A 26,055-nucleotide genomic window follows, 5' to 3' on the forward strand; every position below is an offset into this window, starting at 1 on the left:
CAAAAACAGAGTTTTATCGCGTGAGGCTCCCTTTTATTGCTTAGCGGGGGCTCACCGGCTCCTGGGCCGGCGGGATCCATCACGCTAGTCCTGATAAGGCTAGGCGGGGCTGGACTTTGTCGAGTCTGCAGCCAATTGCAGAGTTCCGTTTTCTCAGCCGTCTGGCCCTTGTGCACACCGAAAGTCTCGACAGGACACAACGCGACTGCTTTTTCGCTGCCGGAGTGCAACCAAGTGCTATATATGCACCTGATCCATATTCAGTGTTATAGACGCGCTCCACGTTCCCAAACACCCCTCCCAGTCAAAAAGATGGAGTAATCGTGTCGCTCATATAAGCTTTGGACCCTGCGCTCTAACGTTATTCACATGACACGTATTTTTCAAGAGACTGATCTGAACACATCATGTGATGGCACTAGATCTTCTTGGCGTGCTGTTGAAGGATCCAATTGGCTACTTAACGCCAATCACACATGCATAAAATCTCCACTGTGGAGCTTATTGCCGCTTAGCGCTTGACCCCTGGAACAAGCGCCAAGGATACACGCCAAGCCTGTTGCACACACTCATCTGAAATACGCCAAACAGTAGGCGAAGCAGCCAGCGCATCACAGAAGACGTAGGCTAGTGCAACGAAAGCGTACTTGTTTAGCTCCTGCTGTGGTCAGCGGGAGGGTTCTTTCCCCTATAATACATGTATATTATATCCCCATTCTCCCACCGCCGTTCTACAAGAGAAGTGATCGCCACATAAATGTGATGTTATCAAGTGGCGGGACCCCATCTTCTCGAGTTTCACTTGTGGAGCTGGGTCAAGTCACCGCAATTTTTCTCATCGATTGGACGCTACGTGGATACTTCCGTTCCTTATTCCCATGCCACGAGCCATCTGGGGACTCTAAAAGTAGTACAGATTCCCGGCGCTGGTAAGTTTCTCCCAGATCGAGGTTCTGTTTTTGCGTTGCCGAAAATGGGGCCGAAGCTTTTCCGAAGCAGATCAAGGTTATACAGGGCTTCCTTGTGTTTTCAATATGTGGGGATGAAACAGAAGCCAAGCAGGAGGAATGGAAACGTGAAGATATGTAACTTGGACGGTATACGGAGTATACTATTATAGTAGGATCATATTATACACATTTCAGGGAGATTATGACACAATCCTATTACATCTCAAAGTTCATATCAGCTGCTGACCCTTGCAAGAGGGTCTCCCATTGAGACCAGTCAACGGGGTTATCCGGTAGCGCATAAGATGGTACAGCACTGGAGGAAGGCATGTTTGGCATCAATCCGTACCCATTAGTCATCTCATACGTGGGTACTGCCATATTTGTAGGCGGAAATAAGGGTGGTGTCGCTGAAACCTGGTTCTGACCACCAGCCGGCGGATATGTTTGAGCACTGTTTTGCCCACTGGTAGTCGCTACCTGGGGTGACGACGCCGATGATGGAGGAGCAGATGCCATTCGCCGAGCTCGAAGGGGTTCAATGAAGCAAGGGGGCACAATGGTGTCCTGGCTAAGACCACCCGACGCTCGTGCAAGAGATGCCTTCCTCGCGTCCCAGGCCTTCAGAGTGAGGTTCCCAATTGCGATATAGAGCGGGTTCTTGGCCTCTGATAACAGCTCTGGTTTAGAAGTATACACGTTCCCAACTTCCTCCCATGCTCTGTCGACCTGTTCCCCTTCTGTACGTGTCTGAAGCTCGTTCAGTAGATGGATGAATGCATGCCACTGGAAATTTGCAGTGACATGCCAGTAGTATCGTTGGATGCCAGGGGTCAGGCGGAAAGTATGGTAGTTTGCTATTATTTGCAGGGTATCGGCGAACAAAGCGTCGCGTACTTCTTGCGAATTTTGGGCATCTCTTGAGAATGATCGTGCTCTGAATCTCAGCATTACGATGCAGCTATAGCCGACTACCCAGGTCAAAAGATGGAAGGATATCGACGTATCACAATATTGCATATACTTGTCCTGGAGAAGTGCCTCTAAGGCATCAATTCGTTTAAGCCGGTCACTCAATGTTATTGACTTGTCGGTCACTGCTCCCCAGGCCCCGTCAAATGTGTTCCGGGAGGCTAAGTCACGAAGTAATAGGCCTACTTCATACCGCACCAGACAAAAGCTCATTTCAGTTATTCCCTTGTGCTCTATCGGTAGGTCGCGCATGCCGGGCGTTATTTCGGAGTCGTTAACATTGAGTGGAAGTTTGGTATCCCAAGACGAACCAGCGGCTAAGGATGCGCCCATGCCGCATAATTCTCCGCAGAGGCCATCAAAATATACAGTGGGCCACCACAGACGCCGCCGCATCTCAACCTCAAATATAGGCAAGCCAAACCGAGCACCATCCCTATGGAGCCCCAAGCGTTGTGCTATTCGCATAGCTACACCACTATACACCCATAACGTCTGTGCGTCTACGAATTCTCTTAGGGAAAGCTAAAAAATTCCTTTTCGTCAGCAAGACCAATGTAGAAGAGTTACCTTCACACGTACCAAGTATAGAAGAAATGCTCGGTACACCGTCAAATCCGAGCTGGTAAGGAAATCAGCCCTGACCAATGCACGCTTGGCTCCCAGATGGAACCGGCTAAGTAGCGCCTCTCGTGTTTCCCCGAGTCGAGAAATGCAGTCATCTTCCCGCAGAGAAGCAACCGCACATGTATAAATGCCGAACATGAGCGCCTCGACATCTTTAGGTATATTGTCCAGGTCCGATGTTGCGTCCAATATCTGCTGCTGGACTGTTGGCTTATGGCACAGCTTCGTCACCGGGTCCATGTTGTCAATATATATCTGCCACAGCTTAAAAATCTGTACCGTATGAGGATGTAGGGCGCGCAGACTTCCTGACCCTCCAGTGGACCCAGCAATAATGAATTCTCCACCATCCGAGAGAGGGGAATCTTCAAGTGACAAGAAAGGGTCTCCATTACTATTGGCATTATCTCCTGCGACGTCCAAAATCGTATCTGGATCTCCAATCTCACTGCTCAAATTCACCCATAGGCTGTTTTCTAGGAGATGAGTCTTGCCATCCCTGATTATCATGCGGCCAAACTGGTTTTTCAAGTCTTCCTCCTGGTCTCCATCAGGGTCTGTTTTACTACCACTACCAGAGTTGTAGGTCAACCCTGGAGCCTCCGGAGCCGCATGCTGGCTATCAGATTTATGTTCATCGATATTGCTCACATCCACTCCTAATCCTACGAGGAGTTCTTCATATTTGCGCAGCCTAGCAAGCAGGGTTTCCTCTGGGGACCGTCGCTTGCGTCGTTTTGGTGCTGGTGGCGGGCGATATATACAGTTGACTTCATACTTGCGACAGCCTGAACATGGGCTCTGCCGGTCACATCTGACTTTTCGCTGTTGGCATAAAACACAGGCATATGGCTTCAGCGTTGGAGGGGCAGGGTCCGCCGCCACTGTCGACGACATGATGTGGGTATCGAATAACTAAAGGGTATTATGCATAAAAACGCTGGAGTTATCCTCCTCTCCTGCTTCTGTAGAAGAGATTTTTCTTCATGCGTATCCTAGCAATGCCTTCTCGCATTGTCTTAACTACACGCTGTTGACCTGATCCTCCTCCGCCGTCTGCTGGAAGAATTGAGGTGGATTCCGCCTATCACGTGACCTTAAAGTCACGTGGGTATCTAGCCCCTTTTTGTTAAGTTTCCAATTCAATAGTTTGCTTAGTAATGAGAGTGAAGAGAGGAAATCTCAAAATATTATTGGGTCTTGAATTTTGCTAAATATCACCAATCAGACCTTCGGTTAATTCTGGACAAGCAATTGTGGGAAAAGTAGGCCCGCATTCCCGTGAAGTCACCAGGGGTGATGTCTTTGTGGCTTAAGGACAGGAAAAGAGTGCAAATTTCATTATTACATCGAAGATGGATACCCCATAAGCTCATGAAGACCAATCAGACCATCTATCTTTTGGGATGATACTGTTGACCCCTGTAAACTAATTCATAGTGATTGATCCAGGGCCATGAGATATTACCCATACATAATCCTGATTGAAACACATACCATCCATAATTATAGGGTTAACAGCTGGCCTTGCATTGAGAGAGACTTGAATTGGCATAAAATACAGGTTGTATGGCTATGTATGGGTATACCAACATGAAATATGCACTTACTTCTGGCTTTTTGTCTACTACTTGACGTGTCTTGAAGTGCGTGCAAAGATATGGTTAAGTTGTCACTTTCCCTAGGAATAAGAATCATCGTTGGACCATCTGAACTGTTACTATGGTTTGCAACATGACCTGTGGATAAGTCACCTGGTTGAATGCCGGAAGGCAGGACATTGTTGACGTTTGCAAAAAGTGCGCCATCATCTCCAGACCGGCCATACAGATTCGTATAGAGATCCCGCGTCTCGTTATCTAGATAGAGCCGTTTTCTTGGTCTCGTTAGTATAAGCTCCGTTTCTGCGTCTTAACAGTTAGCTCACTGCTATTGTCATATATTCCTCTATCGGGGTGCCTTACCAACCCCCTGTTCGTTCAGAAATCTGGATTTGGTGGAAACCTCGGAGTTTGTTATGTTTGATGAAAGTTCAGGAACGAAACTGCTATGGAGTTGGGTAAGAGTATCGGTGGCATCGGCGTCCTGGGTATCATGATCATGAATGCGTTCAGATTCCATTCAATGGGCTCTCTCCATTCCAGTGGCGAGTGAATTGACGGTATTTTCGCTCGTCAACAACACTGGCTATATACATGTGTTGAAACCATGTTATCGAGTCTTCATCTTGTTCTGTGCAAGCCTCTATACAGATACGCAATCTGCCTCGTATCTACATTGGTGTCGCGATCCCTTAAATTAAACAAAGAAGCAAAATAAAATGATGGGACGAAAGTAATTGTAGAAATTTTGCCGTATTATTAATTTCAGCAGTTCATTCATTTATCCGTGTTAGATAAGTTTATCTATTTACATTATTATTATAGCCATACTATATAAGATTCAAGAAATGAGACCCCACGAACCCCAAATAATGCGCCTTTGCCGAGATGAATCCAGAGAAGAGTGTAGAAGAAAATTCATGCCACGATAACCGGGTCTAATTATGCTTTTTCCTGTCCTTTCACACTCTTCACTCAATAGTGAGCGCACCAAGAATGGCAACGCAGGACATTGCCAGGGCAATGTAGTAAGTTTTGACCACTGAGTCGTTATACACTTCCAATACCAGCCTGAGAGTGTTTGGATCTTTAACGAGATCACGGATAGTGGTAGCGCCAACCTGAGCAAGGTTGGCTGCATCGAGGCTGGGGATATGCTGGAGCCCGGAGGTAAGTTTATTTGTGAAGATGTTTTGAGCGACTGAAATAAAGATCGTTCCGCCGAGCTGTTGAGCAAAGAAAATCAAAGAGGAGCCTATTGGAACGTCGACCTTGGACAGGACTGTCTGGCATGCGACAGAGCCCTGTTGCATACCCATTCCCAACCCTATGCCGTAGATAACCTGGTAACCAATCCATTTTGCGTGGCCAGTGTCGGTTTGGAAGGTGGTTAAGAGGCCGGCACCCACGGATGAAAGGACGCAACAGCCGATCATAAAGGGGGCGTAGTATCCAATTGCCGTGACTAACCCTCCGCTCATAATCACTCCAATGACTAGGGATAAGATCATGGGGAGGTTCATAATGCCAGATTTGACAGCGCTAACACCTTTGATAGCTTGGAACCAGAGCGGGAGGTAGTAAATGATCGTCATCATCGAGGAGCCAAGACAAATTGTGAACCAGAAGGCGGAAAGAACACTGCGCTGGACGAATATGCGGGGTGGGACGGTTGCTTCCTCCTTGCGCCAGATCTGGACGGCGATAAAGGCAATGAGAAGGATGCCAAAAACGACAAACAGCGCAATGATTCTCCCACTTGACCAAGGGTATGTTGTGCCTCCCCACTGGAGGGCAAGGAGAAGGCAAATAACGCTCGGCATGAAGCAAAGAGTGCCTAAGGGGTCCAATTTGAGGAATTGTTGGTACAGCGTCAAGCTTGCTGTGCTCTTTCGAGGGATGTTGATGCGGAGGAGGAAAGTAACGATGACCAAGGTAACGGCTCCAATGGGAAGATTGATGTAAAAACACCATCTCCAAGTGACTTTGTCGGTAAACAAGCCACCAAGTAAAGGGCCAGCAACGGAAGCAATACCAAACATACCGCCCATCAAACCAGTGTACATCGGCCGCTTGCGCAAGGGAACACTATGGACGATGATGATTACAGTCCCTGAGAAGGCACCAGCCGAACCAAGCCCGGCAATAGCTCGGCCAATGATAAAGGCTGTTGAGTTAGGAGCTGCGCCGCACACTGCTGAGCCGACCTCAAAGATCACGATCGCAATGAGGTAGACCCATTTGGGGGAGTAAAGCTGGTAAAATTTGCCAAAGAGTAGCATGAAGGAGCATCCAGTGAGTAAATAGCTGCTACCATACCAGCCAATATCTTGAATGGAATGGAACTGATCTGTGATCTTCGGGATAGCGGTAGCGATAATAGTTCGGTCCTACGGTGATGTTAGAAGAATGCATTATTGATGGTAAAGGGTGGAAAAGGGTAGACTTACCAGAGCGATAAGGAACACAACTAAGTAAAGTGCTATCATGATGGGGATAACTTTCTTTGCTGACGGGTACTGGGAGTCATCTTGCACGACAACCTTCTCCTCGGTGCCAGTGCTCTCCTCATCGATAGAACGTTTCTCTGGTTCCCCCATGGCTGGACGTAGAACAACAGACTCGTTAGGGTAACGATAAAAAGCAGATGTATCAATCAGTCTGGTGGTAATGATAATGATGTGCTGTATTGAATATTTGATGATCTCTTGATGTGATGGGTATTTCCACCATGACATGTCAACAGGCGCAGCATGACTGTTTATTATATACTGCAACTTTTCGTGTACTTTTAAACCGGCCAGCTCTTCGAAACAAACTCCGAGATGATAATGTATCTGCCTGAGTCAAAGGCATGGAGCAAGAAAACTCTATGATCTTAACTCCGGCGATCGACTTTTCCCGTGGTTCGGAGCGGAGCGCCCTTGGCTTCGGCCCCGAGACGGGCGTTTCTGGGCGCCGACATCTTCTCGGGGCCATATTAAAAGCTGGTGCATCCAGCGAGGAAGTCATATTGGGTCTATCTCGTGCCCGAAGTATATGTGCAGCCTTATGGACCTCCTCATTGCTCCTGCGGCCGAACAATGCGTTTGTACCTGCGAACTGGATGATTATCTCGATGTTGACAACTGCGAACTTGGGAGAAAATGAGAGAGAAGGGCTGCTGACTCATCCGGGAAGTCGGCGTCTATTAAGCTCCGACATCACGTGGAGACGGGAGGCTTGGCTCAGGAAGGCTTAAAAGCTTGATTTCGTTGTTTATTTTTAGTGTTTTTCACTTTCCTTCGCTTTGATTGGACGGACTTTACCTATTCTCCTTCAGTCACGGAGTTAGCGGAGACATCTCACGCACATACTTATGAAGGCTCTCTGCTTCCTGTTCTCAACGAAGGACAGGATTATCTTGCTTATCTTGAAAAATACTTGATAGATAGCCCTATCTAAAGGAGAACACAGATATAGTGAGTAACCAACGTGTTCTTCAACATTGTGAACCACGTATGGCTCAAACTCAGCAAATCCTCACACAAACATCACCCAATCACAACCGGGTACTTCCCGGTTTAGGATTCTAGATAGATGTAAGTAAGTACGGCACATGTTTTATCTGAAACTACTCCCATATCAATTACGAATGCTGTCATTCCTGAGACTTGGACGACGAGTAGGAGCTTCCAGATACTTGTCACAGGTCCATTACTGTGAGCCTTGTTGTAATGTCAACTCCGGGGACATAGTAATCAACTATACAGATTATAAGTATTGTCAACGTAACAAATATAGTCGGGAGAAACTACATAGAAACTTACCAATGAAACTATAACTACTGAAACTAGCTGGAGCATCGGCTAGCGAGCTGGCTGTGACGGTACAGACACCATTAGGTGAGGCAGGGGACCCCTGGCTTTCATCACGCTAATAAGCGTACATTCCCTGCACCAACTGAGGCAGCAACGAACATTCACGCCTTGATTACGTTTTCGGTCGCATGGCTCATAGTCGCGGAGAACGACCCTCCGAAACTCGTATTCATGACTGCCTTGCCTACAATATTCCTTCTGGTGACAACACTACTACTCCAATCCAGCCCCATTGTTATGCCAGAAATGGAACCAGATCCATTGTTATCCAGAATCTTGACACTGGACCACCAAGGCCTTTTTGACAACTCCCTAGACAGTTCCAGCTATTATTTCGGCAACAGAGGTCCCATGACCTTCTGTCACCATCTCCATCAGGCGTGGCATTGATTCCCTGGATAGCACGGCCTCTCAGGCCACAGTTGGTGCCATCAACTCCAGTATCCCGTGAACATTCTGCCCTGCTCTTTCTTCATAAACGTATTGGGGGGCAGGATGCAGCTTCTTATGCGATATGGTGGGCTCCCTAGACTTTACCACTCACTCCAACATGCATTATACTCCTGGTAAGATACCATATTCCGTACTACTTACCATCACCTTCCGACATGCCCCGGTCTGCTAAACGTAGTTGAAGTCATCAGAGCAGGAGGACTCCCATACATCCTCTCTTTCTCCGGAGCCAGTGGACGTGAAGACAAGGGAGTTGGGGCTAGAACATTATCCTCCGCAAATGCGTTAGTCAGGACATGGGTATTTGGGACCTAGGGACTTTGACCAAGGGAGTTATAATAGAGGTAGAAACTGATCCTTAAACTTAGGACTTCAACTGGGCATTTTGAGAGCGTACAAAGATGGCGGAATACGAGTAAATAAGCAGCAGAATTTTCCCTTTCGTACCCATCATTCTCTCCAGACCTTGCCTCCTGGCTTATTCCCCTTACTGGCTCCCCTTGACTTAGGTGTAGAAAACTCTCTGTACTGTGTTAGAACCCAACTATATATCTTTAAGCAGGTGCCCCTTAGACTTAAGGCTTTCTCACCTTGAACTTTGAGAAGTGAGACTCTCTTTGTCTCAGTAGATGTTCTTGTATTTTATCTCTTAGCTTCTCACGTTGTGCAGCTCGGCAGTCCTTCTTATGCACACTATGATGCTCTCTGCGGCACTCAAGCGAGCAGTACCTATTATAGTAAAAAAGAATATTAGAACCTTTGGTACATCTGGAGATAGCTACCATCTAGCCCTAGGCGAATAGACTAATACGCTGTGTAAATAGAATAAGTGAAGTGTATAGAGAAATACTTACCGAACTACCTTGCAGCCGCTACAAAGCATAAGGCCTTCAGTGCTTCCACACATCATACAGGAGGGAGAAGGTGGCGTGGCGAGGCCAGAAATATAGGTGTCGCGTAACTCGGCTGTAAGTCGCCCAGCTTTTTGATCGCAAGATCCAGCAGTCCGGCAAATAGGCACACCATAGCCCCAGACGGATCGACGGATGGGGTCAATGGTCCCGGCCTCAGGAGACAGAAAAGAGACGACTACCAGGTTGAAAGTTGAGGCTTTGATACCGCAGAACTGGCAGTCCCAGGGCCTCATGGCAAGTAGATCGGCATGATGGCGCGCAGCCAAGTTCGCTACAAAGCGGCAGGCTAAATGGGCCGATTCAGGGGAATGTCCAAAACCAGGCAGGCAGATGGCTCTAGGAGCAAACTCGGCGAAGGCGAACTTCAGCCCATCTCCTCCGTTGACTCCAGGATGACGGACACCGCAAAGTCCCTCATAGACAAAGGGAACAAGCTGTCTAGGGGGGTTAAGGACTTCACTAGGAGCTTCGCGGCCAGGACGCGACATTTTGATAACTGTCATTTAGCGCTAAGGAGGTTCAAAGCAAGTATCAAAGAAGACGAGAGGAAGAGGATAAAGTAGATAAAAAGAGGCAGAGGAAGGGGAAGCTGAATATCACCACTCCTCTGTGGCTTGGTGAAATCCAGGGTGTATTTTCATGAGGCGCGAAAGGAGGACACTAAGGTGTGTTTGTTGTTATGTCCTCTAGGGAGCTTTGGTTGTCTCGCTTATGACAAGCTGACAGCCCTAGCTATTTTACCCTTCCGAATAGAAAGATATACTTCCAACCAAACGTCCCCCCTTCTAGGTATTCGGGTATCACTTCGCCAAAAGATAGTAACAGCACGTATTTAAAGTTATAGATAAATAGAGATTGAATAATTTTTATACATAGCCAGTGGCTATATAATCGATAAGGCAAGGAAAATGAGTGAACAGACCTAATGAATGAAAAGATGTCACGTATGATCTAAAATTAAACGGGCATATTCAACAAACCATGTATATATGGACAAAAGGAAGTGAAAAAGAAGCAGAAGATAAAGACGTAGAATCAGTCATGCAAAATAAACGTGAGGCAATGTGTAGCCAAGGCAGAGTGGTTGGGTATTTACTCTGGCTTCTTGCCAACCATAAGGAACATAGGAGTGAAGAGCTTCATCTCTCCGCCCTTGACTAAACAATCAGCAGCGTATGCAAGGCTGTCTCCAGTCTTCTGAGAGCCTTGAGGGAAGAGACCCAACTTCTCCATGGAGCCGAGGACGCGGTGAACTATGGAGCGACCCCACCAGGTCATTCTCATGATGGTAAAAAGATCTCCAATTGAGGACATGTGCTTCCAGGAACCAGCAAGGGGGTAGTACCATGGGCTGGGGTCAGGACGGTTGGCAAGATCTTCAACTTTAAGGAGCTCAAAACCGGCGGCCTTCATAGCCTCGACAGCAACGGATTCCTTGACCATGTTTGAGATACCATCTCCCTGTTCGATTCCAAGGCGAATCTCTCGGTGAACAGGATTGTCGTTGTCGTACTGATCAGTCATGACCCATTCATAAACGCCAAACACACCACCTGGCTTCAAAACCTTGAAAATCTGAGAATAAACACCCTCTAGAGAAGGGGCGTGAACGGTAGCCTCGATAGCGTAGACGGCATCAAAGGTATTTGGTTCAAAGGACATTTGCATAAAGTCACCCTTAACAAATCGCAACTGCTTAGAGAGACCTTCTCTCTCTGCGTAACGCGTGGCACGCTCAATTTGATAATCGTTATTGTTCAAACCGACGATATTGACACCAGCGAATTTGGCGATCTCTCTAGCAGGGCCACCAACACCGCAGCCAACATCCAGTACAAGCTGGTTCTCTTTTAGGCCGATCGAGTGTGCTAGATAGTGTTCATGTCTGGCAATGGCTTGACGGAAGGGTTCACCGTAGGCGAAACGGCAGAAATGGAATGAGCTTCCCCACCCGTATTCGTAAAAATCGGTGGCTAGGTTGTAATAACTAGATGTGATTGTCAGAGACCCCCCGCGTCCATTATTGCCATTCTATAGACAACTGCAGCAGAAACTTACTGTCTGGTGAGAGTAGCATATTCAGCTCTTCGTGCCTGCAGAATGCGATACCCACTTAGCATGGTGATTGCAATAGTCAGTGGAGATAGCGCACCTCTCTGGTTTCTTCAGTCTCATCAGCAGAGGGCTTCTTGTCCCAATGCTTGAAATACTCATCGACAGCAGCCTGCTGAGCCTTCTTATCCTTTCCCATCATAGCAGCAAGGCCACCCTGGGCCTTACTGGTGTTGCCGTGCAGGACCTTGTTAAAGGCCGCATCGCGCTCATGGTTCTCGGCTTCAAGTTGAGTAGACGACATCGTGGTATATCGGTTTTATTCTTTCAATCAGTGTGGATAACGAGCAGGAACAATGGTCGAGGATGTGCGATAGCAAGCGAAAAAAGGGGGTTGTTGTTGTTGTTGTGAGTTGGCAGTTTCGAATATCTTGCTTGCTCGCACTTTTTTTTTTTGCATCTCGAAAATGAAAAGAAAAATTAATTTTCCCAAAAGGGGCTCAGAGGCTTGGCATCAAGCTGTCCCTTTTTGGGTTAGCTCAGCTTCCAGTCATGTGATCCGGAGCACCGGGCTCTTCCTTTTTTGGATCATGTCATTATCACGTGAATAAATACATGACTAATGAAAATGACTAATTCAAATTACTAATCAAGTCTACTCCGCTGGAAACGAACTTGAAGATAGAAAAAAGCAGAAGAAGCAGCAAGACATACAGCAGCGAGAGGGACATTCATAGCCGCTCTGTACTCGAAGATGCCTCCCCAGATCAAACAAGATATCAACCGGTCCGGATGGGAGACCACAGATTTTCCGTCCGTGTGCGAACAATGTCTCCCCGAAAACCCCTACGTCCAGATGCTCAAGGAAGACTATGCCGCCGAATGTAAAATCTGCACTCGGCCTATGACTGTCTTTCGATGGAAGGCAGATCGGACGTCTCGAACGAAGGCGACAAATATATGTCTGACGTGCGCGCGACTGAAGAACTGCTGCCAGTGCTGCATGCTGGATCTTTCGTTCGGTCTGCCCATCGTTGTTCGAGATGCGGCTTTGAAAATGGTTGCTCCGGGCCCACAAAGCTCAATCAACAGAGAGTATTATGCACAGGAACACGAAAAGGAACTGGAGGAAGGCAGGGGAGCGGTTGAGGAATATGAAAAGACGGACGAGAAAGCACGAGAGCTGCTACGGCGCTTGGCCAACAGTGAACCGTACTACAAGAGACAGAGGAGGTTAGAGGCCAGTGGAGAGGCCAACAGCTCCAGCGCGGCTGCAGAAGAAGGACAGCGGTCATCTGAACCGGAGAAGATAGGATATGGACCCGGCCCGGGTCCTGTGCGGACAAGTGACCTGCGTCGCGGCGCTGGTCGAGGCAGAGGCGGTGGCCGAGGCCGTGGAACACGCCCATACCCCCCAATATCTCAACGACCTCCAGGGCCACAGGACATCGAACCACCCGCAGACCCCAATATTACTTCCTTATTCATTACCGGAGTGGAAGACGACCTCCCCGAACACGCCCTCCGCACATTCTTTACCCCCTTTGGTACCATAAGATCGCTCGTCTGCTCGCATAGATCACATTGCGCATTCATCAATTTTGCGTCACGGGAATCAGCAGAAGCGGCGGCAGCCAAGTGTCAGGGCGTTGCGGTGGTCCAGGGGTGTCCCCTGCGAGTTCAATGGGGAAAGCCTCGTCCATTGGATAACATGGAGAGAGACGAACGGATACAAAATGCGCGTCAGGGAAGGCAGACAGTTGCTGCCGTCAAGGGTGGAGGATATAGAAAGGCAATTACTCAGAGTTCATCCGCACAGGAGGGAGACGGAGAGTCAGATGTCAAGGCTAGTGATCAAAGTTACGTCGTGGCGCCGCCGCCTGGCCGTGGAGAGGTCCAGTACGCAAGCATGGCTGGAGATTGATACCATTTTTTTTGGTACCTTTTGTTTTCATTTCCAATATCTTTAATAATGTATTCCTGGGAGGCATTAGCGTTTTCGTACTGGCGTTTTATCTACTGGCAAGGTGTGAAATTAAGAATCGTGGAAAGAAATGAAAATAAAGCATATGATACAGCTGATTTTGAGCTTTACAAGTGTGTCAACACAGTCTATTGTACATGGCTAACTTGAAGTGGAATGATATATAAAAACGCCAAATAGTGCATCCAAACGCCTCCGCTCCGAATGTTGAATATCCCAATTGACATCTGGATTTAATAATACTTTCGACGCCATGGCCGAATCCGAACCCCGGCTTTGAACAGGCTCGGCGTGTTCTCCCTGATGCTCCAGCAATATTATGAGGAGCAGCATCCCTTTCCAACCTTGACTGGCTTCTCACCGGCGGCTTTTATAGTATCATTGTCTCCGCGCTCCGTATATTCGTGTATCCGCAAAGCTGTAAATTGAGAATAGATTAGTTATAGCCCAAACACCACGGTGTTCAAGGGAAACATACAATATCGATCTACCTTCTCTCCGCCCTCGTCCTTAGTCTCTATTTTTGTCCCTTGGACAATATTTGTCTTCAGGATATGGGCTGTTTCGAGCGCATGTTGAATTTTCAATGGAGTATCAACGCCGAGTTGTCGGTTTTGTTCAAATTGTTTACGAGCCTCTGCTCGAGCAGCGTGAAGAACGGGATAATCTCCTAGATACCATATTAGCGCATCAGGTTTATTCAATGCAGCCATGAAATCACATACCATTGAATGCAATCCGAGTAGCCCGGAGAAGTTGACGGTATGCGCTGAGGGCGGACACCGGGCTGGTTGCTGCGGCCATAGAAACTTATTTAAATGCCGAGACAGGAACGGTGGAAACGAAAAATAACAATGAGAGGTATAAATGATCACCAAAAGCTAGATTGTCTCCGGTTTCATATCTGGTATTCGTAGTTTGATGTCTCTTCCTTTCGTCTTTTCTTCATCCCCGGCATAGAAGAGGTGATGGTCCAAAACGGACTAGCGCCACATCCATCGATATTTTTTTTTTTTTTTTTTTTTTTTTTTTTTTTTTTTTTAACAAAAACTTCATCCCACTTTTGAATAGCGAAGAAGAAGAGACAACAAGGTTGATAGACGATCTAAGTGAAGACTGCGGCAAGATGTCGAGCATAGAGACTGTCCACCTACCGCTCCCTCGCCTTCCTGAAGGTTGGGCTGCTGAAGACAAAGACTTCAAGGCAGTAGGATGCTTGTCCGCTGCAACCAGACGCAATGTTGAGCCCGTTGGTCCGCACTTTTTAGCCCACGCTCGCCGTGTAAGTCATGCCAATTGCATAATATGATAGCATTATACCGCTCAGTTATCTGATATATAAATTTCTACGCTTATAGAAGCGCCATAGACGAACTTTCTCTGAGGATGAGCGAATCCTTGCACAGGAGAATGTCAAGAAGATCGAGGAAGACGATGCCGACGAGATCAGCGAGCCAGAGGATCCAATGATGCTACAGAGAGATGCTAAGGACTGGAAGGTATGTGTTGTGTATCGAGTTTGATGTCTTGCCGATTGGATACTGTTGCTAACTGCTCCATTTGCTATCTAGGGCCAAGATCACTACGCTGTGCTCGGTCTTAGCAAATACCGATGGAGAGCTACCCCCGAACAAATCAAGAAGGCCCACCGCAAGAAGGTCCTCAAACATCATCCGGACAAGAAGGCTGCTGCAGGTGCTGGTGATGAGAACGACAGCTTCTTCAAGTGCATTCAAAAAGCCACCGAAATTCTGCTTGACCCTGTCCGTCGACGCCAATTTGACTCTGTCGATTCCGCTGCAGATGTTGAACCGCCAAACCCTAAGAAGAAAGGGGACTTTTTCAAGCTCTGGCATCCGTTCTTCAAGGCTGAGGCTCGTTTCTCTAAGATTCAGCCTGTTCCTATGATTGGAGACGATAACAGCACGAAACAGGAGGTCGAAACTTTCTACAACTTTTGGTACAACTTTGACAGCTGGAGATCATTTGAGTACGAAGACGAGGATGTACCGGACGATAATGAGAACCGTGACCACAAACGTCACATTGAACGCAAGAACGCCAATGCCCGTAAGAAGAAGAAGACAGAGGACACCGCCAGGCTACGACGAGCTGTCGATGATGCCCTCGCCGCCGATGCCCGAATTAAGAAGTTCCGCAAGGAGGAACGTGCAGGCAAAGACAAGCGAAGACTCGAGAAGGAAGCTGAAGCTAAACGCCTAGCCGAAGAAAAGGAGAAAGCTAAACTTGAGGCAGAACGACTGGAGAAGGAACGCGAAGAAGCCGCCAAAACCGAGCGAGCCGAAGGCAAAAAGGCCAAAGAAGCCGCCAAAAACGCAGCTAAGAAGAACAAGCGTGTACTCAAGGGCAGTGTTAAGGAGGTCAACTATTTCGCAGAAGGAGACCCGTCTGCGGCTCAGATCGACAGCGTCCTCAGTGACGTTGAGCTGATCATGAGCAAGATCAACAACGAGGAATTGGCCACTATTGCATCAAAGCTTACTGCTGCCGGCAAGGATGGTGCTGCTGTAAAGGGCATTTTTGCTGCAGAGGTCACCAGGCTAGTTGGCTCTGGGGCCCTCAAGGAGGGCGATATAAAAACACTGACTGCTTAGATTCCTTTTTTTTCTTCCTTTTCTTCCTTTTTTTGATTATGGAGCAGAGAATCGGCTTCCTGGTTCAGATGAGATATAGATGGCAACGAACTGGCTTTTATAATCCTCCAAAAATAATGATATTTTTATCCTGACTAGACTCCCTGGAACCCCGGCGTATAGTTAACTCTGCTGCATCCGCCTAGCCTTATACGTCGTGTTTGTATCATTGTTTGCCAGCCGAAAAGGTATCAAAGTAGATGGTTCGGCGGTAGCTAACCAGTTAAAGATATTAGGTATTCACAGTTACCTGCTGCAGGTTGATCCGACTCGACCTCCTCGTCTCTCCACCATCGACACCGTCGCTCATCCCTGCTTCTAGAGGGCGCCCATTAGGTATCAACAACAACGGTGTCCTACGCTGCTCCAGTCTTTTACCTATCATTGCGTAGCAATGATGCAAGTGGCGCATCTCGCCGCTTCGAACGACTGTCTAGAAGAAGCTTATACCCCATCGTCGATTAACTCCCGGATGTAGCTTTATGAAGTCATCATCATCAACAAACAGAGCAAAACTAGGAGAAACAGGTCCCTCTGACCTTGCTACTCATCCATGGTAACAGATTCATTGTCTACAGGGAGAAGACTGGATCAAAAGCCGCCACCGGGTCTCCTGATGCCTCCAGCATCACCTTGCTGAGTGATTAGCTATGCTATCGAGGCAAACTTTTCCCCCTCTTCTCTTAAAAAGAAGACCTTGCCATCCGATTCCGTGGAAGATTTACCTCTTCTCTCTACCTTTTGGTTGGGATCCCTCTGCTGCATGAAATAATTGACATCTCGATTGGAATATCTATTTCGCATTTGGTAACCCCAACGACTTCGGAATATACGGAATCTCCTGTTTTGAAGCTCCAGTCCCGATATAACCACCGCCAATATGGGACTCATGTCTACTCTTGTCCGTGTGTTTTTGATGGGCAGTCGCTTTATGCAGTTTGCCTGCGCTGGTATTGTTCTTGGAGTCAGTGCCTGGTTCATCCACCGGTATGGAGCGAATGGCCATCTCAAATATGATATAATTATAGTACGTCTCTCCCCGTCCTCGTGGTTCATGGCTGAGGATCGCTGACAAAGTGGGCTCATGGTGCAGTCCGTTCTATCAATCGTCTTCTTCCTTCCAGGCTTGCTCTCACCTATAATTAGGACACTTGGGTTTATGACTTTCTTCATTGACCTGGTTTTCTCCTATCTGTATGAATCACATGTGTCATTGTTGGATAGAACACTTGCTAACCGTCGAAACTTTTCCACTATAGGTGGTTGACTGCCTTCATCTTTGCCGTACAAGACTACAGCAGGAGTGATTGCACCAATACTTCTCCTCGTGGTGGAAGCTGCAAGTACAAGAGACTTATCGAAGCCTTCACCATAGGAGCAATGTTAGTACTATCATCACAAGTTGTCAAACAGGCGGCTACTAATTCTTGATCACTAGGTGGTTCTGCATCTGTTCTCTGGTCCTAGAGGTAATGAACGTCATGAGCCATCACCGCGAGAAGAACTCATACGATGGTGGCCATCACAAGGACATACGTCGATCCGGGGATACCGGCCGCAATGATACGTACGGGCGGCATATCTAACTTGTGAACCTGTTCCATTGCTATTCCAACTAGTATGCATGACGAGGGGCTGCCTGGTCGTACTGTATCTACATCTGGGCGGAATGCAATAGAACCAAATCAGGTGTGAAGGGGAGGTGTTGAGGAATGGGCAGGTATCTACTAGTCAGTTAAAGCTGCTGGGGGCGGGAGGTCGATGCTGTTGGCGATATTTGCGTGTGTTTCAAAGCAAACCCCCATTTGGCCCACACATCTGCGAGATAATCTGTAATATCCAGATGGTGAGTTGAAGGAGCAGGGTGGAGGGTCTGGTTTTCCAAAATTGTCCCTCATTTTGTGAATTAGTATGCTATATACATATTGTATTAAGTCTTCAGCCTTTTAATTGATAATACATTGCATGTTTCATCCACCTTTCTAACCATTAGAGGGTAGACCGTAGTAAGATCAAATAGAGACTTTGTAGTTATGTATACATAAATCCATTAGACTAGTAAGCAGCAATATACAAGGGGTAGTCAAAGAGAAGAAAGGGAGAACAGGAGGGTGAAGCCATGAACAATCACCAGAAACAGAGAAAAACACCAAGAACACCGATTGCTCATGAGTGTAAATGCATAGGATGAATCATTAAACAGACATCCAGTATGAAACGCCGCTTAGAGTACAGAGCATTAATAGCGTGAGAATAGCTGCTCCAGCTGTATCGGCGCCGGTGATAGGCCTAAGTATCTTAGGCCCATTATCTTTCCCTTTACCAGAACCTCCGGGACCACCCAGGCTTATTCCACCAGAAGATTGCGTGACAGGAGGTATGACCTTGCGGATGAGATTAGATTGAAAGACTTCCATCGCAGCCATTTGCTCTCCAACACCAGAACTACCGTCAAAGTTCCCAGTGGTCCATTTAAGGCCACATATGGTTCCCTCTTCGCCTCCAGTACATGCCTTTGCTGCTCCTCTGGCGCAAGCGCGCAGTCTCCGCATGATAAAGTCGGTTGAAAAGGGGGCAAACTGTGTACTAGCTGCCATCCAGCGGGAAAGATAAGCCTTAAATGATCTCTGATCTGTCTCGCAATTGCCCTGTTCCTCACACGAAATCTCAGACATGATATGAGTCTCGGGGTGAAAGAATGGGCGCAGGCCATCTAAAATCCCTTGAACTCGTTCTGCCCATTTGGGACTACCGTCGGTCTATTAATGTTAGGTAAAAATTTCACAGAAGACAGAGCAAATTTATGGTAGCTTACATAGTTATACATGGCAGCTGCTCCGAGGAGGTATACCCCGGCATTGTAAGTCCACTGGAGTCTGTTGAGCTCTGTACAGTTCAATGTGTCACTTGAGCCATCGAAGAACTGATAGTTCTCGTTTATGAGTCCTATTGCCCTGGACCAATCCCATGTCATCTCTGCCCACTTCGCATATGTCTCATTGCCGGTATACCTGGCTAGTCGAGCGCCCATTTGGAAGAAGGCTCCGTTTGATATCGTGTTTTTATAGTTAAACCCTCTGTTAAACCGAAAGATCTGCCACTTCAAGCCTCCACCGCAAGTTGCGGTATCCCAGCGAGGTATCTGAGAGTTGAAAACAGCTTCAACTAGAGAAAGCCACTGCGGCTTATCTGATGGGGGGTTAGGAAATTTTCGTTCCGCGGCCGACATGGCTGCAATCGCCCAGAATGCCTGATCGTCGTTCCCTTCCGTCAAGGTTTGGTTAGGAGGCATGAAGTTGGAGTCTGGGCCAGCTTGCCAGAGCATTCCTTGAGTGACAATGTCGTTGAACTGGCTGTCTCCCGTATAGAACCAGTAATCTATCAAGCCACCGAACATAGCTCCTGCTTCCCACCAGAAGTAGGGGTCTGGTAGGTTTCCTGGTACACCTCCTGGCTGGTGACCGGTGTAGTATTTCATCATGGCCTTCGCAGCTGTCTTTGCAGCAAGTTTTATCGAGTCTGCGCATTATTAGTAGCCACGAAGTTAGCCTTGTAATGTATCTCGAGTAGTCAAAAGGTATACCTACCATCGCTTTCCAGGTCGAGTTTGATCGCCGACGCAAGCCAGGACTGTAGGAGAAGAAGCAGAATGACCCACCGAGGGGATAAAAAGGACAGACGCTTCAACTCCATGTCCGATAATCCTGTATCAGGAGCTTTCAGCCCGCGTCGAGGTACCGCTTGAACGAATCGAGTGCCTCTGGATGAGCATGAAGGTCGACCAACTGGTATAAAGTGACTATTACAACAAATCTAGCCTGATTTAAAGCCTAGAAAACGTGAATAGATCGAGGCAGAAGCAGGTGTGCGGGTATGTCGAGGCTATAAAGGCCAGATTTGAAGGCGTGAAGTCGTGAAGTCGAAGCTCAGGAAGTTAACAAAGCCCACGATGACTTCATCCGCGCGGAAGAGCCAAAACTCTCAATCGCACAACAACTTTTCGCCTTTTACGACGAATGCAGCGGACGCCATTTTCACTTATTTCATTATATATATGGACAATATATATAAATTTATGCACAGAATGAACGGTAAACCCGAGATGGTTATACCTATGCATCGTTTTTGATGGCTTTTACCGTTAAAAGCTGCCAAATCAACGTCATCCCACTGTCATCTAGCGACGGTGTCACAGATCAGCATAAGCCGTTATCGGCATCAGCAGTCTTGTCTGTGTCGTGTTCGATGTCAGAACGGACGAGAAGACTTCGTTCAGATATTTATTCCACTAGCGACGAGTTTACATGGTGGATTCGCTAGGAACTGAGCCGATTGGCGCGCAGATCGCAGCTAGGGTTACGAGAGATGATATCACCATGTCCTTGGCTTCTTAACGTGAACATATATTCGAGAGTTGACATTTTGAACTTGCTACAGGAGAAGGAAAGAAGAGGAAGAGACGAAAAGGAAAAAGAGTCATTCAGTCCAGTCTCATGCATCGTCCGTCTTGTGGTGGCCGTCAGGTCGGCCGCTCAGAGTATCGACCATCTCCCGGAATTTGAGCCAGAACTCGTTCTTGGGCCGCCGGTGCTCCCAGTCAGTGTCAGTCGCTTCCAGCCCGTCCTTACCACCAAGCGGACTGAAGACCACCTCGCTACCTCGAATGCCAATGACGACAGTAGACATGTCGTCTGCTACGATCTCGTCCGGGCTCTTGCCAGCATACTCTTCAAAATGTTGGATGCATTTAAGAGACATGCGAAGGGCGCGGATACGGTCCATGGGAGAGGGCTTTCCGCCTTGCTGGAAGTGACCTGGGACAGCGGAGCGGGATTCGAATCGTCCCTTAGCCTCTTCCTTGATCATGTCGGCTATCACTTGGGTGGTGTATGTGGCGGAGGCACGCTCGTTGCGTAGGATGATCTTGCCGGCGTGGTTGGCACCGCGATCGGTAGCAAAGCTTTTTCGTAGATTCTCGATGTCGTTGGCAAGCATCTTGATACTGATACCCTCTTCAGGGATATACACTGCGTATGCGCCGACGGACAACCCAGCGATGGTGGCAATGTAACCAGATCGTCCTCCTTGCGTCTCAATAACAAACACTCGACGTCGAGAGGAGGAAGCTGACTGCCTAATGACATCGCAAAAGTTAACCAGGGTGTTGAGACAAGTATCACTTCCCAGGGAGTATTCTGTTCCAGGAACGTTGTTGGAGATAGTAGCAGGTAGCTGGATCATCGGGATCTTGAAGGCATCATAGTCCTTTCTTGCTTTTCGCAATTGGCTTACAGCAGTGAATGCTTCAAAGCCGCCGATGACAAATAAGGCATCAAATTTATAGAGCTCAAAGCATTTTGCAGTGGTCTCCATATCCTCTGATGGGAGGCCACGGTTAGTACCAATTTCAGAGCCACCCTCGTTGACCCACGAGTCAGACTCGAGCCATTTGACCTCTCTCACAGAGCCCAGAGGTTTATCGTCATGATGCCTACAGAGACCTGGGAAGCCATTGTAGATTCCAATGGGGGTGTGGCCGCGAGCCAGACAGTACGCTACGGCACCTCGAGTAGCTGGGTTCATTCCACCAGCTGGAGCTCCGACATGAATAATAGCAATACGCATTCTCTGTCAACATCAAAATGATTAGCATCTATTATTAGCATCTCAGTTAAACGCTGAGCCATACCTTCGCTTCCGGAAGGAGTAGTTTTGGATGGTGTGGTGTGGTAGTGTTGATATATGCTCTGTGGAGAGCCATGAATTCAGAGTCACGCAGTGCCATGGCAGTAGCAAAGTCTTTCTTCGCTATGGCCTCGGAGACACTTTTCGTAACCCTTACAGCCTCTACTAAGGAGGTCCTTTCGATCTTGTTCTCTCGTATAGTGATGATTGGCGAAGGGGAACCTGGCTTGGCTTCCAGGACAGCCTTGACAGCTTCAATGCCCTGGAGTGTGGCCAGCCATCGGTCATAGGCACAGGCTGCGCCCCCTCGTTGTGTATGCCCTAGAACAGTGACTCGAGTGTCGAGCTGCAGCCGATCACTGAGAATATCTTTGACCTTATTGGACGTGATCTTTTCAAGGTGACTGTCCTGGGCACCCTCAGCAATGATAACAATAGTTCGTCGTTTACCTCTTCGTCGGTTCTATAGACCGTTAGTACATCAGAACAATTGGTAACCCAGTCGCGGAAAATTACCTGAGTGATGATATCACACATATCATCCTCCCAGCCGTCTCGGGGAGGCATCTCGGGAATAAATAGCCAATCTGCTCCGGTACTGATGGCAGACATTAATGCCAACCATCCACAATGCCTACCCATGACCTCTATAACGAAACCCCGCTGGTGGGAAGAGGCCGTATCGAAAACCTCGTCCACAGCCTCACAAATCCGGTGCAGGGACGAGTAACAGCCAATGGTAGCATCCGTTAGGGACATATCATTATCAATAGAGCCCACCAGCCCAACAATATTCAACGACTTGAAGGGCTCAATCTGTTTTGAGCTGAGCTCTCCATTCTTCACCAGCTCTTCCAGTAGACCGGGCCACTCGGAGCGAAAGATATCAGCTCCAGTCAGCGAGCCATCACCGCCACACACAATAAGGGCATCAATCCCACGAATAACCATATTCTTAGCGGCTTTTAGCCTCCCCTCACGCTCTCTGAAGGCCTTGCACCTTGCAGACCCGATCAATGTTCCTCCACGAGACAGCCATCCCCGGACGTCCTCCCAGAACATTTGCCTAAAGTAGTCCCCTCCCTGCACCAGACCATCGTACCCTTCGTGAACAGCGTAGGCCTCGCAACCACAGTGAATCGACATGCGGATAACGGCTCTCACGGCCCCGTTCATTCCAGGCGCATCCCCCCCACTAGTTAGAACGGCGATGCGGCGCTGCTTAGCCGGAGCTGCCACTGGCGTAGGGGCAGCCATCTTGGTCTCTTGTTCAGCGGGCGGTGTGTGTCACTGTAAAGATCACGGTCTTAGGGTATGTAATGTCGTCCTCCGATTATTCAGTTGGGGCTCAGGTGCTCTTCGAGACTAACCGGGCAGCCGTGATGTGCCTCCAGGTGATGAAGCTCTTATCTTTATATAGTTTGTTTTTCTTGGTGGGAGGGAATTTCCTGCTGCACTCAACGTCGGCTGCGGCCAAGTCGGAAGCTTACCAGCCGCCGAAGATAAGAAGTCATGGAGACAAAGGAGGAAAGAAAAACCATCACTGACCACTGTCAGACTCTTCTCAGCCTGCTTGTCTTCTCATCTCCGCATCGTCATGTCGCTTTTTATGTCTTCAGCTTCATCGTCATCGCGAAAAGTAGCTTGAAAGTCATGAAATTTGAGTTTGTCACGTGTTTTTGGTGGGAGAATTAAACTTCGGGACTTCCTTGGTACATGATGTGATTAATAAGCAACGCTAGTCCATTCTGGGACCGGAAAGGATGAACTATTCAACGCGTATTATGTAATATTTGGACGCTTACCTAATTAATATTAAAAGTGCACCTAAAGCTGCGACCATCGACCAGTTGACGGGAAGAAAGACAAAGCCAACAACGTTGGAAGGGAAGAAGGGAAGCGAAGAGAAGAGAGGACTAGGGGATATATGGTGATGGAACGGTTTGAATGACAGGGGAATTGGGCGCGATTGACTTTCTCCGTGGTTTTTTTGTCAGATCAATCGGGGGATACACCGCAGGCACCTGGCCTAGACCCGACCCGCGTTGACAGATCACGAGCTTCAATGTGATATTTGATAGCCTGCTTTGAAAATGTCGGACTCGTTTTCTCTACCTCTACGGCCTGTTCGGAAGAAGATTGACGATACAGACACCTTACCGATCAGAATTGCCCAAATCAACGCACAGAGGGGCTCGTTCAAGGATGTCACCGAAGAGAGCTTGTCGGAGGAGATCACAGCCCTTCGCGTATCGGGTAAACAGGAGCTCGATATACAGGGGACAGAAGAGTCCGGAAATAATGCTGAAGATAGAGAGCAGCAGCTCTTTACCAGTCGATCAGAAATGCTCGAGTTTGCGACGTGAGTGCCTGTGCGTCAATATAAGAGTTCCAGCTCCCTGGCGCTGACCCCTGAATTAGACAGGCTCAGATCGAAGCTTGCTATGCCCTTGATTTTGTTTCCCTTGCCCTCTCAAAGTATACGCCGCGGCAGGTAGAGGCCTCCATGACCCCTTATGTCAAGCAAAAGATACCTAGTGGTTCTCTAGGTATCGACCGAATAAGGACGCCCGACCGAACCGAGGCAAATAAGAAGGATATCGAGCTTGTCTCCAAAGGGTGGAAGCTAGAGAGCTTTAGTTCGGCAGCAAATAACCTTCTGGAGGCTGCTACTCGTCTTCAGAAGGAAGTGGCTGCGGAGACAAAATACTGGTCTGAAGTCTTAGCAATTAAAGAAAAGGGATGGAAGATATGCCGGCTTCCCCGCGAGAGACAAACCCTTGGAGTACAGCACGGCTTTCTCGAAGGTATGCATGTTTCCCTTGGCTCTTGGGATCTCGCCCACTCCGATTGCTTACAATGAACAGCTACCCCGGTGTTTAGAGATCGCGGACTGGCTGCACTGAGACGGGCGGATGATGGGTCCTTGTACGTTGACCGGGGAATACACGCAACGCCTCCAAAAGCCGTGCGTATTCGAATACAAGACGATGGAAATATCGTGGGAGTGTCCCAGCCAGCCAGAATCAAACATGACGATAATACATCCATTCAGGAGACTCTTATTCACCAAGCTAGGGACTCGCTATTCGAAGAGGAACTGTTCTATGAACTAAACCGTGAAGCCAGATCCCTTATTCGCCATGGAGTTGAAACAACACAGAATCAAATCCTTTTTCAGTTGAGCGATAACCGCCAGGTTCTTGTCGATTTAGTGCCGGTGGACGACGCAGCCGCCTCTGACCAAGATATGACCCAAAACCTTCCAGCCAACGACCTTGCGCATGCAATTGCCTGCTCAATACGCCTCCTATTAAATCACGCCCACCGGAAAAACCACCGACGTCGAACGTCTATACCCGCTGCTATTTCAATAAAGAAAAAGCCAACTGGAGAATACTCGCTTCTTCAGCCCAGCATCGCGTATCTTCAACACAGTTCCCACCTCCAATGGCTTACTTCGTGTCTTCACAATATTACTGCCACTCTATTTTCAGCGGGGCTCAAATACAGATACTGGAAGACCAAACCCCCCTCAAAGGACACTCAGGAAACGGTCACCAGCCAAGAAAAATCTATACCACTTGTAGAGTCCCTTGTAGACTCGTTTCTTGGAGTACAGGAAACTAGAATGGCTGGAGGTTTCTGCACGCAGAATAACTGGTATAAGATTATGGTTCGTACTGATCTCAGCCCTAGCGCCCTCGGAACTGAATTCGTTGTCTGGACCGTCCATTCTGCTCTCCCGCAAAAGCATATTACCCAAAGATTTGGCACTCGCGAGGATCTTAAGGAATTCCTTCTTTACTTGTTTACATTAGACATTGTCCATAATATCCCATTCCGCGGGAGTAGGAAGCCTGTGTCTTCTGCATCCGGTGCATCTCGCGAGGAAACCGAAGCCACTGTACACGGTGCAGATGGGGATGATACCAAATCTACAACCTGGGAGCCCACATTTGCCGAGGATGGGGAGATAACAGCCTCAATGCCCGGGGAAAAATACAATAAGAAGCTTAAAGTGACATTAAACGAAGAATCATTAGAACTGCTTTGTATGTCATTAAGCTCGACAACCGGCATGGTAGAGGAAAGTAAGTATATATGGCATGTGGACGAAACTAAAGGTGAACCCCATACCACTCTTCAAGAAACCCTCAGACGTATTGAGGCCGGTGGGTGATCAAGTGAAAGCTTCAGATACATGACCTTTACTGTCTATGTACTTAAGTGCCGACGATTTAGTTGAATCATCAAGCAAAGTTTCGGGAACTTGCTGAACCATAATTACAATGGTATACAA

General features: G+C 48.0%; 13 protein-coding genes across 13 annotated transcripts; 4 read left to right on the top strand and 9 right to left on the bottom strand.

The window, feature by feature from the left end:
- Window positions 1-1,166: 1,166 nt before the first annotated feature.
- Window positions 1,167-3,446, bottom strand: TERG_05427 (uncharacterized protein; the record flags this gene model as incomplete). The annotated part of the gene is made up of 2 exons (XM_003233504.1): window positions 1,167-2,447; window positions 2,505-3,446. The coding sequence occupies 2 exons, from the start codon at window positions 3,444-3,446 to the stop codon at window positions 1,167-1,169; spliced, it is 2,223 nt and encodes a 740-aa protein (XP_003233552.1).
- A 475-nt stretch (window positions 3,447-3,921) lies between these two features.
- Window positions 3,922-4,670, bottom strand: TERG_05428 (uncharacterized protein; the record flags this gene model as incomplete). The annotated part of the gene is made up of 4 exons (XM_003233505.1): window positions 3,922-3,971; window positions 4,047-4,091; window positions 4,160-4,408; window positions 4,514-4,670. The coding sequence occupies 4 exons, from the start codon at window positions 4,668-4,670 to the stop codon at window positions 3,922-3,924; spliced, it is 501 nt and encodes a 166-aa protein (XP_003233553.1).
- A 451-nt stretch (window positions 4,671-5,121) lies between these two features.
- On the bottom strand, window positions 5,122-6,750 carry TERG_05429 (uncharacterized protein; the record flags this gene model as incomplete). Its single annotated transcript, XM_003233506.1, has 2 exons — window positions 5,122-6,540; window positions 6,601-6,750. The coding sequence occupies 2 exons, from the start codon at window positions 6,748-6,750 to the stop codon at window positions 5,122-5,124; spliced, it is 1,569 nt and encodes a 522-aa protein (XP_003233554.1).
- A 1,085-nt stretch (window positions 6,751-7,835) lies between these two features.
- Window positions 7,836-8,243, bottom strand: TERG_12284 (uncharacterized protein; the record flags this gene model as incomplete). The annotated part of the gene is made up of 3 exons (XM_047751262.1): window positions 7,836-7,894; window positions 7,960-8,065; window positions 8,127-8,243. 3 exons carry the CDS (start codon window positions 8,241-8,243, stop codon window positions 7,836-7,838), a joined length of 282 nt encoding a protein of 93 aa, XP_047606595.1.
- A 795-nt stretch (window positions 8,244-9,038) lies between these two features.
- On the bottom strand, window positions 9,039-9,865 carry TERG_05430 (uncharacterized protein; the record flags this gene model as incomplete). Its single annotated transcript, XM_003233507.2, has 2 exons — window positions 9,039-9,192; window positions 9,318-9,865. 2 exons carry the CDS (start codon window positions 9,863-9,865, stop codon window positions 9,039-9,041), a joined length of 702 nt encoding a protein of 233 aa, XP_003233555.2.
- Window positions 9,866-10,469: 604 nt separating this feature from the next.
- TERG_05431 (uncharacterized protein) lies at window positions 10,470-11,733 on the bottom strand (the record flags this gene model as incomplete). The annotated part of the gene is made up of 3 exons (XM_003233508.1): window positions 10,470-11,364; window positions 11,436-11,470; window positions 11,530-11,733. The coding sequence occupies 3 exons, from the start codon at window positions 11,731-11,733 to the stop codon at window positions 10,470-10,472; spliced, it is 1,134 nt and encodes a 377-aa protein (XP_003233556.1).
- Window positions 11,734-12,183: 450 nt separating this feature from the next.
- Window positions 12,184-13,353, top strand: TERG_05432 (pre-mRNA-splicing factor slt11; the record flags this gene model as incomplete). The annotated part of the gene is made up of 1 exon (XM_003233509.1): window positions 12,184-13,353. One exon carries the CDS (start codon window positions 12,184-12,186, stop codon window positions 13,351-13,353), a length of 1,170 nt encoding a protein of 389 aa, XP_003233557.1.
- Window positions 13,354-13,730: 377 nt separating this feature from the next.
- Window positions 13,731-14,217, bottom strand: TERG_05433 (mitochondrial zinc maintenance protein 1, mitochondrial; the record flags this gene model as incomplete). The annotated part of the gene is made up of 3 exons (XM_003233510.1): window positions 13,731-13,831; window positions 13,892-14,083; window positions 14,139-14,217. The coding sequence occupies 3 exons, from the start codon at window positions 14,215-14,217 to the stop codon at window positions 13,731-13,733; spliced, it is 372 nt and encodes a 123-aa protein (XP_003233558.1).
- Window positions 14,218-14,539: 322 nt separating this feature from the next.
- TERG_05434 (uncharacterized protein) lies at window positions 14,540-16,028 on the top strand (the record flags this gene model as incomplete). Its single annotated transcript, XM_003233511.1, has 3 exons — window positions 14,540-14,695; window positions 14,772-14,912; window positions 14,985-16,028. 3 exons carry the CDS (start codon window positions 14,540-14,542, stop codon window positions 16,026-16,028), a joined length of 1,341 nt encoding a protein of 446 aa, XP_003233559.1.
- Window positions 16,029-16,947: 919 nt separating this feature from the next.
- Window positions 16,948-17,653, top strand: TERG_05435 (uncharacterized protein; the record flags this gene model as incomplete). Its single annotated transcript, XM_003233512.1, has 4 exons — window positions 16,948-17,094; window positions 17,161-17,261; window positions 17,327-17,449; window positions 17,506-17,653. 4 exons carry the CDS (start codon window positions 16,948-16,950, stop codon window positions 17,651-17,653), a joined length of 519 nt encoding a protein of 172 aa, XP_003233560.1.
- A 609-nt stretch (window positions 17,654-18,262) lies between these two features.
- Window positions 18,263-19,760, bottom strand: TERG_05436 (uncharacterized protein; the record flags this gene model as incomplete). The annotated part of the gene is made up of 3 exons (XM_003233513.1): window positions 18,263-18,826; window positions 18,883-19,586; window positions 19,655-19,760. The coding sequence occupies 3 exons, from the start codon at window positions 19,758-19,760 to the stop codon at window positions 18,263-18,265; spliced, it is 1,374 nt and encodes a 457-aa protein (XP_003233561.1).
- A 385-nt stretch (window positions 19,761-20,145) lies between these two features.
- On the bottom strand, window positions 20,146-23,768 carry TERG_05437 (6-phosphofructokinase). The gene is made up of 3 exons (XM_003233514.2): window positions 22,269-23,768; window positions 21,757-22,215; window positions 20,146-21,695 (listed from the first exon to the last, which is right to left on the bottom strand). Exons 1-3 carry the CDS (start codon window positions 23,007-23,009, stop codon window positions 20,559-20,561), a joined length of 2,337 nt encoding a protein of 778 aa, XP_003233562.1. The 5' UTR covers window positions 23,010-23,768; the 3' UTR covers window positions 20,146-20,558.
- A 12-nt stretch (window positions 23,769-23,780) lies between these two features.
- On the top strand, window positions 23,781-25,935 carry TERG_05438 (uncharacterized protein; the record flags this gene model as incomplete). Its single annotated transcript, XM_047748434.1, has 2 exons — window positions 23,781-24,559; window positions 24,620-25,935. The coding sequence occupies exons 1-2, from the start codon at window positions 24,259-24,261 to the stop codon at window positions 25,933-25,935; spliced, it is 1,617 nt and encodes a 538-aa protein (XP_047604416.1). The 5' UTR covers window positions 23,781-24,258.
- Window positions 25,936-26,055: the final 120 nt, after the last annotated feature.

Source organism: Trichophyton rubrum (assembly GCF_000151425.1).
Source record: "Trichophyton rubrum CBS 118892 genomic scaffold supercont2.6, whole genome shotgun sequence".
NCBI classification, from domain to species: domain Eukaryota; kingdom Fungi; phylum Ascomycota; class Eurotiomycetes; order Onygenales; family Arthrodermataceae; genus Trichophyton; species Trichophyton rubrum.